General features: G+C 46.1%; 1 protein-coding gene across 2 annotated transcripts in view; it reads right to left on the minus strand.

Annotated features, from left to right (window-relative positions):
- The window catches only part of yars1 (tyrosyl-tRNA synthetase 1), an 11701-nt gene extending 4358 nt beyond the window's left edge, over window positions 1-7343 (minus strand). For both annotated transcript variants that reach the window (XM_042076790.1, XM_042076789.1), the window contains exons 1-10: window positions 7207-7343; window positions 6293-6381; window positions 5741-5887; window positions 5334-5509; window positions 4551-4680; window positions 4195-4275; window positions 2532-2624; window positions 2173-2308; window positions 1498-1583; window positions 398-533 (exon numbers count right to left, since the gene is read on the minus strand). In XM_042076790.1, the coding sequence (XP_041932724.1) occupies window positions 398-533; window positions 1498-1583; window positions 2173-2308; window positions 2532-2624; window positions 4195-4275; window positions 4551-4680; window positions 5334-5509; window positions 5741-5887; window positions 6293-6349 (1042 nt within the window). In that variant the 5' untranslated portion in view covers window positions 6350-6381; window positions 7207-7343. The remainder of the gene's footprint in view (window positions 1-397; window positions 534-1497; window positions 1584-2172; window positions 2309-2531; window positions 2625-4194; window positions 4276-4550; window positions 4681-5333; window positions 5510-5740; window positions 5888-6292; window positions 6382-7206) is intronic.
- Window positions 7344-18560: the final 11217 nt, after the last annotated feature.

The raw sequence follows: 18560 nt of genomic DNA on the forward strand, positions 1-18560 counted from the left end.
TGTGGTGTGTGTGTGGTAATGTTACTGACTGTGTTTGGAGGGGGCTGGGTAGGCCGTGCTGGTGTGTGTGTGGTAATGTTACTGACTGTGTTTGGAGGGGGCTGGGTAGGCCGTGCTGGTGTGTGTGTGGTAATATTACTGACTGTGTTTGGAGGGGGCTGGGTAGGCCGTGCTGGTGTGTGTGTGGTAATATTACTGACTGTGTTTGGAGGGGGCTGGGTAGGCCGTGCTGGTGTGTGTGTGGTAATGTTACTGACTGTGTTTGGAGGGGGCTGGGTAGGCCGTGCTGGTGTGTGTGTGTGGTGTGTGTGTGGTAATGTTACTGACTGTGTTTGGAGGGGGCTGGGTAGGCCGTGCTGGTGTGTGTGTGTGGTGTGTGTGGGGTAATATTACTGACTGTGTTTGGAGGGGGCTGGGTAGGCCGTGCTGGTGAGTTTGCGCAGCTCAGGAGACTCAAACTTCTTCCTGATGGGGTCGAGCAGGTTGTTCAGAGCCACCTCCACCGACGCCTTCAGGTCGCCAGGGTGCACTTTCTAGGGGTCAAAGGGCAAAGGTAGCACCAAACAGGAAAATCAATTTAACAGCGTTTCAAACAAGGCCATAATATGGGGCGTGCCACGTCGAAATGTCCAGTGCCGCAGAAATCCATTTCAAGATATAGCGATTTGTATTTTCTAATTTCACCACGAACACATTCACGTGTTAGAGTTAGGGCGATATGTTGATGTGGTGATATGTGTTAGGGTCGGGGTCGGGTGATATGGTTGTTGTGGTGATATGGTTGTTATGGTGATATGTGTTAGGGTCGGGGTCGGGTGATATGGTTGTTGTGGAGAGATGCTTTAGGGTTGGGGTCGGGTGATGTGGCTGTTGTGGTGATATGGTTGTTGTGGTGATATGCGTTAGGGTTGGGGTCGGGTGATGTGGTTGTTGTGGTGATATGGTTGTTGTGGTGATATGTGTTAGGGTCAGGGTCGGGTGATATGGTTGTTGTGGTGATATGGTTGTTGTGGAGAGATGCTTTAGGGTTGGGGTCGGGTGATGTGGTTGTTGTGGTGATGTGGTTGTTATGGTTGTTGTGGTGATGTGTGTTAGGGTCGGGGTCGGGTGATGTGGTTGTTGTGGTGATGTGTGTTAGGGTCGGGGTCGGGTGATGTGGTTGTTGTGGTGATGTGGTTGTTGTGGTGATGTGGTTGTTGTGGTGATGTGGTTGTTGTGGTGATGTGGTTGTTGTGGTGATGTGTGTTAGGGTCGGGGTCGGGTGATGTGGTTGTTATGGTGATGTGGTTGTTGTGGTGATGTGTGTTAGGGTCGGGGTCGGGTGATGTGGTTGTTATGGTGATGTGGTTGTTGTGGTGATGTGTGTTAGGGTCGGGGTCGGGTGATGTGGTTGTTGTGGTGATGTGGTTGTTGTGGTGATGTGTGTTAGGGTCGGGGTCGGGTGATGTGGTTGTTGTGGTGATGTGGTTGTTATGGTGATGTGGTTGCTGTGGATACCTCTTCAGCAAAGTCCTTCTCCACGTCCTCAAACACCGTGTAGACCTGGTCTCCTCCCCACTTCGGCTCTCTCTTGATCACGAACTCTGGAGTGCAGAACGGACAGACACCGGTGAGCTGGCTCACACAAGAGCACATGCTTAACAGAAGACTGGACGGCACACACGCATACGCACACACACACACACAAACACACACTCACGCATAGACATGCACACACACACGCGTGCGCGCACACACACACATAGACATGGACACACGTGCACACGCATAGACATGGACACGCGTGCACAAACACGCACACACACACACACACACACACACACACACACACCATACCGGAGTTGAGGGGGAAGAGCATGTGCTTAACAGAAGACTGGACAGCACACTCACACACACACACACACCGTACCGGAGTTGAGGGGGAAGAGCACGTGCTTAACAGAAGACTGGACAGCACGCACACACACTCACACACACTCCTACACCGTACCTGAGTTGAGGGGGAAGAGCACATGTGGACAGCACGCACACACACTCTCACACACACACACACACACACACCGTACCTGAGTTGAGGGGGAAGAGCACATGTGGACAGCACGCACACACACACACACCGTACCTGAGTTGAGGGGGAAGAGCACATGTGGACAGCACACACACACACCGTACCTGAGTTGAGGGGGAAGAGTACGTGCTTGACGAAGGACAGCACCCCGTTGTTCTCCACGTTGCCGGGCTCACAGAACGCCTTCTTCAGCTTCTTCTTCACCTCCTCCTTCCTGTCCAGCAGGTCAATCTTGGACTCCTGAGGACCACACACACACGCACGCAAACACACGTCACCTGACACACTACTTTCACTTTACACACACATTGGCTGGTGACAATAGACCCCTAAATAACACCGTGTGCAGAGACGGAGGCAAGTGAAAGACCAGACTTGAGTATAGAGGTAGGAGGGGCACACACCACAGTATCAACCTCTAGCATGAGGGACGCAACGCAGGAAGTGATGTAATGCCTCTTACCTCTTCGGAGGAGCTCATCTTGCCGCCAGTGAGCCCCGGCACCATGGGGTTCATCATGTGGACGCGCTTGGCGTAGCCCAGGGACGGCAGGTACTGCAGACAACAACACACACATCAGAACATTAGCCACACACACACACATCAGGAGGCTAACCACACACACACCAGAACGTTAACCAGAGACAAAGGAACATTAACCAGACACACCAGAATGTTAATAAAACGTTAACATTAAACACAGACATTTTAACCAAAGACCACGGAGCCTAATCATGGACAGGCAATTTCTGAATGAGACACTACAACTTGGGACATCAGACAGCATTAATCACTCCATACTTTCTCATCAGACAGCATTAATCACTCCATACTTTCTCATCAGACAGCATTAATCACTCCATACTTTCTCATCAGACAGCATTAATCGCTCCATACTTTCTCATCAGACAGCATTAAATCACTCCATACTTGCTCATCAGACAGCATTAAAGGAGAATTCCGGTGTGATATTGACCTAAAGTGTATCGAAACATGATACCGAGTGTGAACGTATGTCTCATAGCCCATCTCGGCTTGTCCCCTGCACTCCAAAATCTGGCGCTAGTTAGCCGATGCTACCAACATCTTTTTCAATAGTGGTGCTTCGGCATCGGGCTAGCCATGCAAATAAATCACTGTTTTACACCCATTTACGAGGCTCAATGTATCTCCACACTTCATTGGTAGACTTCCGAGGGCCCTGACATTTAAAACGAGACATTGAGAACTTTGAAAAAGCACTGGTAGTTTACTTACAAGACAATTTATACAGACAGTATCTTCACGAAGTTTAGCGTTTGCAGCCATCTTGAATTTAGTCACGATAAGTCGAGCAACGAGTAAGAATGAACAGCTATGATAAGGGATCAGATTCCAAAAACAATTCAGTGGAAATGCATGGATTCCAGTTGCTGCTACTGGAAGAAACTGGAATCCATGCATTTCCACTGAATTATTTTTGGAATCTGATCCCTTATCATACCTGTTCATTCTTACTAGTTGCTCGACTTATCGTGACTAAATTCAAGATGGCTGCAAACGTTAAACTTCGTGAAGATACTGTCTGTATAAATCGTCTTGTAAGTAAACTACCAGTGCTTTTTCAAAGTTCTCAATGTCTCGTTTTAAATGTCAGGGCCCTAGGAAGTCTACCAATGAAGTGTGGAGATACATTGAGCCTCGTAAATGGGTGTAAAACAGTGATTTATTTGCATGGCTAGCCCGATGCCGAAGCACCACTACTGAAAAAGTTGTTGGTAGCATCGGCTAACTAGCGCCAGATTTTGGAGTGCAGGGGACAAGCCGAGATGGGCTATGAGACATACGTTCACACTCGGTATCATGTTTCAATACACTTTAGCTCAATATCACACCGGAATTCTCCTTTAATCGCTCCATACTTGCTCATCAGACAGCATTAATCACTCCATACTTTCTCATCAGACAGCATTAATCACTCCATACTTTCTCATCAGACAGCATTAATCGCTCCATACTTTCTCATCAGACAGCATTAATCACTCCATACTTTCTCATCAGACAGCATTAATCACTCCATACTTTCTCATCAGACAGCATTAATCGCTCCATACTTTCTCATCAGACAGCATTAATCACTCCATACTTTCTCTGCCAGAGTGAAGATCTTCCTCTGATCGACTCCCCCAAACTGAGCATCCACCTTCAGATACTCCTCATCAAGAGCCTGTGGACACAGGGTCACATTCAGAACAGCACACGCAATACACACCCACGTGTTGCGTGTATGTCCTGGGTGATTGTGTGTGTGTGTGTGTGTGTGTGTGTGTATGTCCTGGGTGATATGTGCGCGTGTGTGTGTGTGTGTCCTGGGTGATGTGTGTGTGTGTGTGTCCTGGGTGATGTGTGTATGTGTGTGTGTGTCTCCTTGGTGTGTGTGTGTGTGTGTGTGTGTATGTGTGTGTGTGTGTGTCCTGGGTGATGTGTGTGTGTGTGTGTTACCTGAAGTCCTGGGTACAGAAGGCCACTCAGCAGCGGGTGCTCCACCTGCTTGACCACCTCAGCGCCGGCCTTCTTGGCATCGTGCTCCGTTACCATGGAGGAGAGTCGGTACACATCCAGAGTGTACTCCCTGAGATACACACACACACACACACAATTAGAGTGTACTCCCTGAGACGGACACCAACACACACACAAATAGCACTGGAGACCCAAATATTAGAATGAGATAGACACCAACACACACAGTTAGCTCTGGAGACCCAAATATTAGAATCCAGTGCAACTGATGAGAAAGAACCCGGAACCGGGAACAACAAGAAAGAACTGGAACCGACCTGGTCAAAAATATATACTCAAGATTTTTTTTTTTTGGTCATGCCTATCAATTCCTAAACACAACACCACCTTTATTATTGCAAACAAAGACAAAAAACAAAAAGAGTTTGTCATCTATCTACTGTCGGCTCACCTGTTAGCGTATCCTACACCTGCTAATCTGCTCCCTAACCCACATGCTAATTTGCTAGCCTGCTCCCGTACCCACACACTAATCTGCTAGCCTGCTCCCGTACCCACACGCTAATTTGCTAGCCTGCTCCCGTACCCACATGCTAATCTGCTAGCCTGCTCCGTACCCACACGCTAATCTCACATGCTAATTTGCTAGCCTGCTCCCGTACCCACACGCTAATCTGCTAGCCTGCTCCCGTATCGACATGCTAATTTGCTAGCCTGCTCCCGTACCCACACGCTAATCTGCTAGCCTGCTCCCATACCCACCTGCTGAGCTGGTAGTCGGTTCCCTTGACGAACTTGAGCTTGTCGAGCGGGACACCGATGCTCTCCAGCATGGCCTTGATGACCTGCTCGTAGTACTGCGTCCTCAGCTCCAGCAGCTCCCATGGCGCCTTCATGTTGTCCAGGTAGGCGTGCAGGTCAGCAAACAAGATGGTGACCTTGGAACAACGAGAGGGACACAGAGCTTCCTGTCTGAGCCCACTGGAAAGTGTGACTTTCAGACTGTGCACGTGCGTGTGGGGTGAGGGTGTGTGTGTACTGACATAAGTGTGTGTGTGTGTGTGCCCACTGCAGAGGAAGTTGCCGATCTTGGACATGAGGATAAACTGAAGCAGTGTGTGTGTGGTGTGAGGGTGTGTTTAGTGTGCCGTGTGTATGTGTACGCCCACCTCACAGCCGGCCTTGAGGAAGTCGGCGATCTTGGACATGGGGACGAAGTAGGCCACGTGGGGCTTGCCTGTGGTAGCCGTGCCCCAGTACACCTTCAACTCCCTCTCCTGCAGGACCTGCTTCAACTTCTCCTCACCCAGAACCTCCTGAACACACACACACACATATTTATAAATCCTCATTTCCATTCAGGCTTACAGTACAGCTGGGCTACAGCAGGTGCACCACTGTGCTTAAAAATAGTTTTAGAAGACTGGTCTATTTTTTTATTTTTTATTTTTTTATTTTTTTAAATGTACATGCAGTCATCAGGTCTGGTGTAGCCAGTTCCGCTGAACCTACTGGAAGCTAATTGTTGCAGCACACGCTCTGAGGCGAATGGAACTCTTCAGGTACATGCCTGATGCAGCCTGCCAGTTAGTGTAAAACTAAGTTCAGCACTTGGACTTCACAGCGAAAACACTCCTGAGCCTTTGGCTACCTCATCAGCCCACATGTTTCCATCTACAGCCGTATCCTAGGAGACCAGGTGAGGCTGAAGGACGGCTCACCTGCAAGTTCCTGGTGATGAGCTCAAACTTCTGCTCTGGACTGAGCTGCTCGGCCATGCTGGCGTGGTCCTGTGGGCGCGACGGGTACTCTGCAACAGGGAGGAAACACACACATACACACATTGTGAGTGAACACACCCCAGGACACACACACACACACTAGCCTACGAGAACCAGAAAAGACTGCACTGCTGATGAATGGAGGTATGAGAGTGTGTATGTTCCATGTCTTCTTCATTCCATTAACAGAGGCAACACAATGCCCACAATGTAATTATATTTTAAATAAACAGATCAGATCAGAGACACCCTGCTATTCAGGATGGACAAGATTTTCTAAATGCCACGACTGCCAGAACACTCTCAGCTAGTTCGAAAAGGGCATATTTAGTACTGGGGAGACAAGATTGTTATTATTATTATTTACCGACAACTACAACGACAATCGAAAGAGATTCTCACAGTAACATTACTGAAGTCATGCGTTACAGACAATCACAAGTCCCTTTTCGCGAATCGTTGAGCAACGTTAAACTTGCTGTCTATTAACACAAACATTTAGCTCGATAACAGGTAGGATTATCTCGGGCAATGAAGCCGGTGGCAAGCCCCAAAAACTACAGTTCAGAGGTACGCCAGTTTATTCAACATATTTAAATCGTAACATTTAAGATCTAAGCAGTTCACCGGTTTAGCTAATGGGGAAGGTAAGCTAGAAGCTACCCCTTTTAGATTAAATGGACATTCAGCAAGCTAACTCTGGGCTGTACTGAAAATGTGCCATATGATAAGTAGCCAACATCTGTTTTACATGCTAACGAAGCTTAACTGCTATCAAAAATAGCAGATTGTGATAACGTTAAGCATGGATACAGGATATTTACACATTAACTAATAAATCGGTTGTTACATACGGGCTTGGATGGTCCACAACGTGTCGACGCCGGATGAAACTGTCAATGTGTTGCATCAGCGCTTAGCCAAATTCGGCACTCGACACTCACCAAGGAAAAGCAATCGATAGAGAAATGTTTTTCCCTTTAACAGCCAGCAGGAGGAGTATGAATCAGTCCATACGGAAAGTATCCACAGTGCTTCACTTTTTCCACATTTTGTTGTTACAGCCTTATCCAAAATGGATTACATTTATTTTTCCTCAAAATTCTACACATAATACCCCATGATGACACCTTAAAAAAAGTTTGCGTGATATTTTTGCAAATGTATTAAAAATAAAAAACAAAGAAATCACGTACCAAGTAGCCTAGGCCTTATGGCAGTGGTTTTCAAAGTGGGGGCCGCGAGGGGTGCCTCAGCAAGTTGGAAGGAAAAGTAAAATATACCCATTACTATGAGGGTTGTTATACAATGCCATTAGAATAATGTGTCGCATTTCTGAACATTATATTTTCCATGATAATGACTGTGAATAATAGTAGAGTGATAGCTCTCATATTAGCGCGGCGGTCACCCATGTTTTCTGTTTACATTCCACTTCAAGTAGGATAAGTCCCAAGTCCCATTGCTTTAGATGGGCACTGGAACGCAGCATTATTCACAGCCTTCGCAATCAAGTTCAAAATTGAGCTCAGGTGCATTCTGTTTCCACTTACCATCCTTGAGATGTTTCTACAGCTTAATTGGAGTCCACCTGTGGTAAATTCAGTTGATTGGACATGATTTGGAAAGGCACACACCTGTGATAAGGTCCCACAGTTAACAGTGCATGTCAGGTACACACAATTAAGAATGGGACATACAGGATTGAATTCAACACTTAAACTAGTAGGAAAAAGTGATGGTTTATGTACAGAGTGCCAAACACAGGAAGATGTGGATCATGTTTTATATAGATGTAGGAGGTACAGTGAGCAGAGACAAATGGCAAGAATTAGATGATCATATTGATGATATTCTTATCGTATTGAGGAACAAGGAATGCAAAGAGACAGAATTAGAGCCTTATTTACCTTCCTGAAAGACACCGAGTTGTTATTATTTATTATCTCTAGATTTATTTTACACCCTCCAGTGGGCTGTACTACGAATCTCGATTAGTGGGTTAGCGAGGTATGTTGAGCTCAGAGCCAGGGTATGCTATCACACGGAAATGGCTCTGTTTCAGCATCGCTGTATCACCATGGTGTCTTATGCCGTCAACCAAACCTGGTCGGGAGGAGGTTATGTGCTAGGTTATAGCTCAAATCGTCTGAAGCTACCGCCCACTGACCAATCAATTATCTTGAAACACGAAGTTCTCACGTGTAGGATTCGGTCATATAGCTTACAGGTGGAGCTCCGCCTCTACAAATATTTTGGATATCTTATGCGCTTTAATAGTGTTGTGCATACAAATATGCCACTATGGACGTGCATAACGTTGGCGCACAATACCATGCTAGCGAACTCCCATGCAGGGATGCGAGGGAGAACTTTTTTTTTTTTTTTTGTCTGTATTTGTCCTTCTTTATTAGTCTAATGTTGGCGTCTTTACTGTAACATGTTTCCCTTTTAGTTCTCCCTCGTGTGTGATCCTCTTTGTGTGGGTGGTTGCGTCCACCCCTATATGTGTAGCGTGTGTATGTGCTTGACCTGCCCTGTGTGTACTGTTTGAGATCTGTGTCCCTGCCCTCGTTTCGCGCAATACAGCTGGCATTGAACAAAGCTCTGACTAGTGACTTCAAAATGTTACAGTGATGTCAGAAGTGGGATGAAATGGGTGCCTTTGATGTTGTGGGAACATGCAGCGGAGCTGTCCCCGTCCCGGGAGATATCCTGGGGGCAGGCAACCTGACCACTGGGCAGGGGCTGTTCGATCTCCCACCGCGGACAACCCTTGTAAGGGCTCCGATTCAGCACACCAAGGCTCGTCGGAGGAGGGAGAGGAGACGAGGCACGGTAATCAAGGCCTGGCTCAGCACAAGAGACCCCAGGCGACGCCCTTGAGCAAGGCACCTAAGCCCTCACTGCTCCTCAAGTGCCTCTGTAGCAAGGCACCTAACCCCTCACTGCTCCTCAAGTGCCTCTGTAGCAAGGCACCTAACCCCTCACTGCTCCTCAAGTGCCTCTGTAGCAAGGCACCTAACCCCTCACTGCTCCTCAAGTGCCTCTGTAGCAGGCGGCTCACTGCTCCGGGTTATGTGCTTCACCTCAATGTGTGTTTACTGTGTGCTGTGTGTTTCAGCCAGACAGACGGCAATTTTTCTGTAGTGTGTGCATATATATACTGTGTGTGTGTGTGTGATATATATATATATATATATATATGTGTGACAAGGTGATTTCACTTGGTTGCCGAAGTAATAAGGTGATGTCACGTGATTTAATGACCAATCTCGTAGCGCGTTACCCTTTAAATGGTCAATACCCAGGGTCATCGTGCATGTCTTGGAGAAGCCGTCGCGCTGGAAACGAGGCCTGAAGCCCAAGGTCGTGCTGTAACGCATAGATCACAAGAGACGCAAGTACGCCAGGCTCGTCCCTAGTCAGGACCTCTTAAAATTCATCAGCATGGCAGAAGCCGCGCTTCCCACCGTGCTGGACGACCTTGCGACGTACCCCCGTAGCTCGACGCGCCAGGCCAAAGTCGCGGCACTTTTGAGCACCGTCATGGTCTTCACTACGGGTCACAGGAAGTGTTTTCGCGGGGATGAGGACGTGGAGCACGCCGAGGCCTACAGAGACACCTTTACCATAAGAGTGACCGGGCACAAGACCGTGGCTTTGTGCGGGCCAGCGATGGTGTCCCGTCTCCAGAACTCTTAATGGATCATCTCAGGGACTACGCGTCTCTGAGACCCAGAGTGCCTGGTTTTTTACACCAACCAAAGGCCTTGTTTTTCACCAGGACCGGCCAAGAAATGGAGAAACTCGGCGTTCTGGAAAGTCTTTGGCCTGCCAGGGGCACCGACCCTGTGTGACATAAGAACCGCTATTTCTACATGGGCGGACAGAGCGCTCTCGACCGAAGACAGAAAAGCCGTTAATAAAAGGGATGTGCCACGATCCAAAGACGACCACCGTGTCAAGTACTACATCGTCAGTCCCGAAACCACCGACGAAAAAAAGCCCGGCAAATCAAACAGCACATTTTGAGGTTGTTGACCCATTCGGCCAGGACCGCATTATTATAAGTGATGTAAGAGTTCACAAACGGGCATTTAAACCTACATAACAAAATCGGCTAGGTGTTGAGGTTATGGTGGACGTTGGTAATAAACTTGTGCCGGTGACTCTGAATACGGCTTTGGTAAAGAATCTGTTGGGGTTGGACCCTGCTTCATTGAGTCTGTGGATGATTTGGTGTCTGTTCTTCTGGCTCACAAGATTTTAGAGATACAATTGCGGGGTGCAGTACCATTCAAAGCTCAATTTGACACTGATGAGAGTGTGGAATTGAGCAAAATTAGTTCTTTGTTGTAGTAATATATAGACATGCCACAAACCCCCCACTGACTTAATATCACACATTCTCACTTTTGAAACCATCACAATCCACGAAGCACTAGGGCACCACATCCACATCACATTTTTTGTGTGTATATATTTATTTATTTTTTAAGTTGTACATTTTGTCCCATACTGGAGTAATTTCATGTCTAAGATGGCATCCAGATGAACAATGCACCCAGCTGTACAATGAGCTGTACGAACTGCCCTCCAGACTACAGCGATGTGGTGAAGAGTACGCCTAAACTGGACACAAATACTAGTTCTAATGTAAACAGCAGACCACTCTACAGTGATGTTTTGAAACAACCATCAAAGAAGACAAGCTGTGAGTCTAATGTAAATAAATATATACCTTGTGGTTCTAAGGTCAAACAGGAGACGCAGTCTCATTCATACCGTAAACAAGGCAGAGACAATATTTCAGAATCTTCAAAAACAAAGATGGATAAACGGAAAAGCTTCGTATCGAAAATGCCTCAAGACCTTGAAACAGATGAGGTCATTGTTGTTGACGTGGAATCATACAAACAGTCTTTTCAACCTTTGTGTAATTTGCAGGCAAGTGATGTCATTATAAGTGATGTAAGAGTTCATAAACAGGTGTTTAAACATTTAACTCATCAGGACCAGGATGCACTGTGTACATGTTTAGATCCTCAAAATGTAAATGTTGATGTGGGCCAAATGGCAACAACTGATCTTGATGACATGGGATATCCATGTAAGACAGAAAGCAGCCGTGCCCACTGGTTAGCACTTCGGACCTGTAACCGGAGGGTTGCCGGTTTGAACCCCGACCAGTAGGCAGGGCTAAAGTGCCCTTGAGCAAGGCACCTAACCCCTCACTGCTCCCTGAGCGCCGCTGTTGATGCAGGCAGCTCACTGCGCCGGGATAAGTGTGTGCTTCACCTCACTGTGTGTACACTTTGTGCTGTGTGTGTTTCACTAATTCACGGATTGGGATAAATGCAGAGACCAAATTTCCCTCACGGGATCAAAAGAGTACTTAAAGCTGGATGGGAATTGTTTTTACCGTAGCTTGGCCTTTACCATATGTCAATCAAGACAAGTACCTGAAAATCAGACGGCTGTTGTGCGACACCTTCAGAGAAACAGCACCAAATTTGAAACATATTTGAGGGATGAATACACATCTGTGCAAGACTATGTGACTAAATCAAGAATCTACTACTGTGGTTCATGGGCAAAAGAAATTGATCTTTTTGCTGCCGCTGACTTATTGCAAACAACTATAATTACTTTTAATGATGGAAGATGGAATATGCACAGACCTACAGTCATGTCGATAGAATTGCTATTTGAATCACACTGGCAACAAATCACACTGTACAACACAAGATGCAGGAAAGCCTTGTGCAGGAACATGCCAGCAAGTCAAGATTGATGACAACTTGAGATCAACACAAAAAAGAAAGTTGGAAGATAAATCAGAAAATGCGAAAGCTAAGAAAGAGTGCCAACAGTATCACAGCGATGATTACAGACAGAGAAAAACTTCAGAATGACAAAGATGAGTCTGCCACACAGACAAAGCGTCAGTGCTCTCGTGACTATTTTCTAAAGAAATACAGAACAAATGTGGATTTCCAGAAATCCGTGCTTCAACATTGTCAGAGAAAATATAATATCAATCCAAAATTTTGTTTACAACGTGTCTATTTTTAAAGGAGATATAAGGAAAATACTGATTTTCAAGCAAGGGTACGAGAGTATTCTAGGGACAAATACGAGACAAATAGAAACTTTCAAAGTCTTGTCCATGATTAGTCATATTACAGTTTTTTTCAATTGTTTAGACGCAATTTTGAAAAGCGGGTTCTTTTTTTCAAAATATAGTCACAATTATCCAAACACCACACTCAATTTGCATAATTCCTAGATTGTTTGCAAAATGATACACTTCAGTCAAAACATATATACACATATTTGTGAAAATGCTATTAGTTTTCATTTAACCAACACAGTCCTCAATGATCAGACACTATTGCAGTCAGTTCCACGCAGTCAGTTCCACATTTAAATGTAGGGTCTGGGCACTCACCGTTCGCAGTACTCAGTCCGAGGGGCGGGATAATCAGTTGTCTTTCAAATTCCCTCTGCACGCAATAGGACAGCGGCAGCGCTATGAGTCCCATGCGTTTCCCACCAGCGGAGCTAGTTGGCTAGTTCAAACAACATGTGTCACTGTTCGCCAGCAACAACATCCATCTTATTTGTTTTCAAGTAGCAGGGAATTCAAGCCAAACCGTTGCAACTCTGCCATCAATCATTATGTTAAGCCCACCTAACGACTCTATACACGATTTCATTGGCCTGATTAAGTTTCGATTTCTGGAGCTCACAAGCCAACGGAGAGTTGCTAGACTAGCCCTGGCAGCAATTGCTGCCGCTAGGGGCGTGTCTAGATTTCTAGGCTACACTGCTGTGATAAATAAAACACATTTGTAAAAAAGATTTTTGGCCAGACATTGTTATGTAAGGGATAATTTAGATGACAAAAAAAATAGTGACAATCCCACAACATTCTTCATGATTAGTTTGAGATACAGGGAGAATGTACACAAACAGGCTATACTACTATAAACTTACCAAGCACTGCATAACACTGATGCTGCAGACTGAATATTTCAAGTATTTATTTCAATACTTACAGTATTTCTTACCATAATCTACGACGGAGTATTAGGCCCACACATGAAGAAAAACATATTTTTGCCATGGCAAGATTAAACTCGAAATGTCATGTCGACTTTAATCTCGACAGGACATGCCGACATTAAACTCGAAATACAGTTTAAACATAGCCTACAGTTTAAGCTGTGTAGCCTACACTAACACACAATATGTGACATGAATATAGGCCTACTTCAAATAGGTGTTTCAGATAGATTGCTTGCAGATAGATTGCGTCTTGTTAACTCATTGCAGTCATCGTGAAGTGCGTATCTCGCAGTTATGGAGATACCATGCACTGTGCAATTTATATAGCTAGAATAATACGTTTCCAAAGTACAACATGTTATTTCACTCTGTTATTACGTGGGTATGGCCACCGCACATCCAAATAACTGTCCTTCATGACCCACAGGCCGTCACTAGGTTAACATGGCAAAACTAATTTTTCTAAAACTGCTTTTCCATGTCTAAACTGCATAAAATATACTAAGGCTATAAACACAGATATGTGTGCATTTACTTAGAATACATGGGGTTGTCTGGTCAGGAGGACCGCTTCATTCATCTCTCCATAGCATTCAGCAATAGTCTGTTTTGCATCCATTAGGCTACAAACAAACATGCAATCTGAAAGTCTGGGATTGGGGAGAACACTATATAGTATGCCTAGTCTAGTGCATAAGCATTAAGCCGAACCTTCAGATGAAACACTCTTTAATAATAGGCCTACAATAAATAAATAAACCGCTAATGAAGTTTACTTTTGACCAGCGCATTTATCGCCTGTAACTCCGTGATAAAAGAACGTAACAGGAAAGTATTGGCCGAGCAACGGAGGTTAATATGTTCTTTGTTTTGTCCACATGATGTATGTCTATAATTGTTGCACTCGAAGAAAACTGGAATGTTTCATTCGTCCTGGTCGTATCCTACTTTGGAGCGGTCGTTCTCTCTAACGTTATTCTCAAAAATGTTGAGTTTAATGTCGACACGTCAAGATTAAAGTCAACATGACATTTCAACTTTATTCTTGAAATGTCGAGTTTAATGTCGACATATGGCGATTTTAAAGTCGACATGTTGAGTTTAATTTAGTCATGGCAAAAATATTTTTCTTCATGTGTGGCCCTAATACTCCGTCGTAATAATCAGTTACAGTAATCAACCAACAACGAAACAAATAAAAGCTGTAGACAAATAACAATTACTGCATAAAGTACATACACTTTGACTGAAGAAAAACTAAGCAACAAGAATACTGTAACTATTCATCATCTCTCTGTCTGGCTGGATCAGGCCATAAGATTTTATCCACATCACAGGCTAAATCTTGGCAAGGCACCGTTGGAAGAATAGCCTCGTGTAAGTGTTGCACGGATTTCTTGAGTCAAATTTGGTCCTTGTCTTCTTTGTTCAGGTTCTATCAACTCTTTAAGTCCTTCTCTGCCTCTTCCTCTTCCTAGGCCTCTTTCTCTATCTCCTTCTTCTCCCTGGGCCTCCTCCTCTACCTCCTTCATCTCCTCTTTCAGCTCCCCCTCTCATTCTCACTCTTCTTCTAGCTTAGACAGGTGAACTCACCTGCTGCCTTTTATAGCACACCTGAGTGCTGCGTTTTCAAATTAGCACATGTGTGCTTCCACACCTGGTGGATGTGATTTATCCAATTTGTTCATTAGTGTGGTAATTGGCAATCCGGGCTTTGTAATGACAAGGAAGTAACCTCACAATCCTTATCTGTGTCTAAGGTGTGAAAATGTGTGTAGAGTTTTACAAATCACTGTGTGTAATGTTTTGCAAAAAGGGTGAAGCAGACATTGTGTGAAATGTTGTTCAAATCTGTGGAGGTGTTTTGCTCCTTGGAGTAGAATTTTACAAATTGTGTGGAACTTTTTATTTTAGTATGTACAAAATCGTAAAAAACTAAATACAAGACCAACATCGGATTCCAGAATAAAATTTAAGAGCATAACAAGAGGAAGTACCAAGAAAATGAAAACATCCGTGGAAATAAAATTAAAAAAAGTCGTGAGGGTTATTCAACATAGCAGAAGAAACAGGACCATATGTCAGGAGGTCATCCGCGGTCCTGAATATGTCCAGTATGTCACCGTTTACTGTTCAGGAAGCAGGCGGTTGAGTGTAAAAGACATGGCTATGAAAGCAAAGGAGAAGTGGCTGTGTTGGCTAGTGGATGCATAACGTTGCAATATTTGCTTGTGTGTGATGCCCAATGTGAGCAAGGATGCTATTTATCTGAAAAATTAAGAGTGTTACCAACAACATGCATTTGAATGAAATTCCAACAGAATTGAAATGTTTGAACTGTTTGGATTTGGAACAGCATTTTATTGCACGTCACATTCCCTTTATGAGGCTGTCACTCGAGATGAACTGTGGCTTGACTTTCTACGTCAACAGAAAGTTCAAATCAGCTGCAATTTACCTGTCACCCGCGGGAGATATCGCAGAATTTATTACAGTTAATAAATACAGTTTAACTTTCCTTCTTAATCAGTAAATTGAGCATGATGACTGACGAAATATATTGCTATGATATAGTGTGTGTGTGGTCTCAGCTCTCGGGCGGGCAGCATCATCGCCGACCTCAAAGAGGTCGACCACCCACCAGCGTCGTGGGCCGGCAACACGATCACGCACAGCTCGGACGCCGAGACGACGGCCAGCGTCGCCACCGGGACGCCCCAACTTGGATAACCTGCTGAGTCTTTTCGAAGACGCCCAGCTAGGACTGGACCTGTGTCACGGGTGACTATATTCAGTGGGGGAGGAACCTACATGCTAGGGAATGAGTTTCCATGGGGAATGTTTTAATTGAACACCCAGGGTTAAAATGGTTGCCCCCTGTGTTGAAATGTAAACAGTAGCGCCACCAAAGATTGTTAAGGCGGAGCAAGATATTTCATCAGGAGCCACTTCCGGGAACCCGGATCGCACGGGGGGGGGTCAAAATCCCCCTTTATGCAGAGCCAAGGCAGCGACTGCTCCATTGAAGTCTATGGGCATAGCTCAGAATTTTACCACATATGCTAAGGTCTTGGTTCTATAGAGTTAGGAATGTGAATTTCGGGCACGTTTTCATGATCCTCAAACCCTTCTGAACATTTCAGGTACATTTTTAGCATTTTTGAGCATTCCAGTCTGGAGAAAATCGACTTTATATCAGGTGTGCGCCGGTTATTTATGCCGCTGCTGTTGGCCGGTTGCAACGTATGCTCGTCAATACGTCATCGACACGCCTCTTTATGCAGACAGGATTCGATCCCCATTTCGCGCCCATAGACATGAACTACGACGAAGTATCTTGCTCCGCCTTAACAATCTTTGGCGCCACTTAACAATCCATTAGGCTAACAAGCTTCAGGTTTTTAGCGGCAGGAAGCTAGGCTGGCGATTGGTGCTTATGATGGGCGGAAGCCCTTTATATGGCCTAGGTTGCTGACAGAAAGGAGGCAGGGGAAGGGAGACCTTGGGGTGAGACGTGGATTCGTGGTACACTCCAGATTACCGAGTGAGGAGGAGTGCTGTTTGGATACCGCAGAGACGCAACGTGGGAGTTCGTAACGAGGAGTTGACAACGACAACGAGTGAATTGGGAACCGATTACCTTGGGCTATGACGACCACATCGGACGAGACCGGAGGTCACTTGGGGCTATGCCAAGCTAAGTAAACTCTCCCACTTAATGCGACTGGTCGAGTTGTAGAACACTTGAGGAATACCGTCAGCGTTTGCCCGTCTCTCCCCCTCGTTTACTGTGATCCGAGTGTCGTGGAAATTAGTGTATGTCCAGTACAGTCAGACCATCTGTGTTTAACCCCACGAACATAGCTACTAGCCTTATCGCTCAAACAAGCTTCAGAGTGAACGTGCACTACTATTGCCTTGCCTGTGTTGTAGCCAACGGCTCGTCAGCCCCTGTACTGTGCTGCTACCCAGCTTCAGTGAATTGTACGTGTGACACCCGCCTGCTTAGTTGAACTATCCCTCTGGATTTAAGCAAACGCTACCTCCCTGGAAGTGCTGGCCTGTCCATCTGCACTGGTGCGTTTTCTAGCTAGCTACCTGTCGTATGGCTAATGTTTGTTTACCTCACTAAGTTTCCCTTAGTTAGAGGAATTAAGCTAACGCTGTCCCCTTGGTGGGTGTAGTTGCTCCTTGGGGTAGAAGATAATTGGGGCAAACAGCGCCCCCTAGCGGTCACACCTGTCCCGCAAAGCCATGCAGAACGTCAGACAGAGGACGGCGTACGTGAGGAAGTTTCTCCTCCACATGTTGGGGCACAAGGGCGATGTAGACCGCACGCTGGTGTTTCTGGCAGATGACCAAAAGCTCAGCGCCTACCTGAGAGGCTTGAACGGGGGATTCAGGCCTTCCTGAAGTTTGTGAGGACCAGCCGTGTGCCGAGAGTCCGTGTCACCTCCAGGGTCATCGCGCACGTCTTAGAGAGGCCGTCGCGCTGGAAACGGGGCCTAAAGCCCAAGGTCGTGCTGCAACGCATAGATCACCAGAGACGCAATTACGCCAGTCCCGTCCCTAGTCAGGACCTCTTAACATTCATCAGCATGGCAGAACCAGGACGACCTCGCGACGTACCCCCTTAGCTCGACGCACCGGGCCAAAGTCGCGGCACTTTCGACCACGGTCATGGTCTCCACTACGGGTCACAGGAAGTGTGTTTTCGCGGGGATGAGAGCCGAGGACGTGGAGCACGCCGAGGCCTACAGAGACACCTTTACCATAAGAGGGTCCGGGCACAAGACCGTGGCTTCGTGCGGGCCAGCGATGATGTCCCGTCTCCATAACTCTTAATGGATCATCTCAGGGACTACGCGTCTCTGAGACCCAGATTGCCTGGTTTTTTACACCAACCAAAGGCCTTGTTTTTCACCAGGACCGGCCAAGAAATGGAGAAACTCGGCGTTCTGGAAAGTCCTTGGCCTGCCAGGGGCACCGACCCTGTGTGACATAAGAACCGCTATTTCCACATGGGCGGACATAACGTTCTCGACCGAAGACAGAAAAGCCGTTAATAAAGGGATGTGCCACGATCCAAAGACGGCCATCAACATCGTCGGTCCCGAACCCACCGTCGAAGAAG

The sequence above is a fragment of the Alosa sapidissima genome, chromosome 21 (genome assembly GCF_018492685.1).
Source record: "Alosa sapidissima isolate fAloSap1 chromosome 21, fAloSap1.pri, whole genome shotgun sequence".
In the NCBI taxonomy this organism is placed as follows: Eukaryota; Metazoa; Chordata; class Actinopteri; order Clupeiformes; family Clupeidae; genus Alosa; species Alosa sapidissima.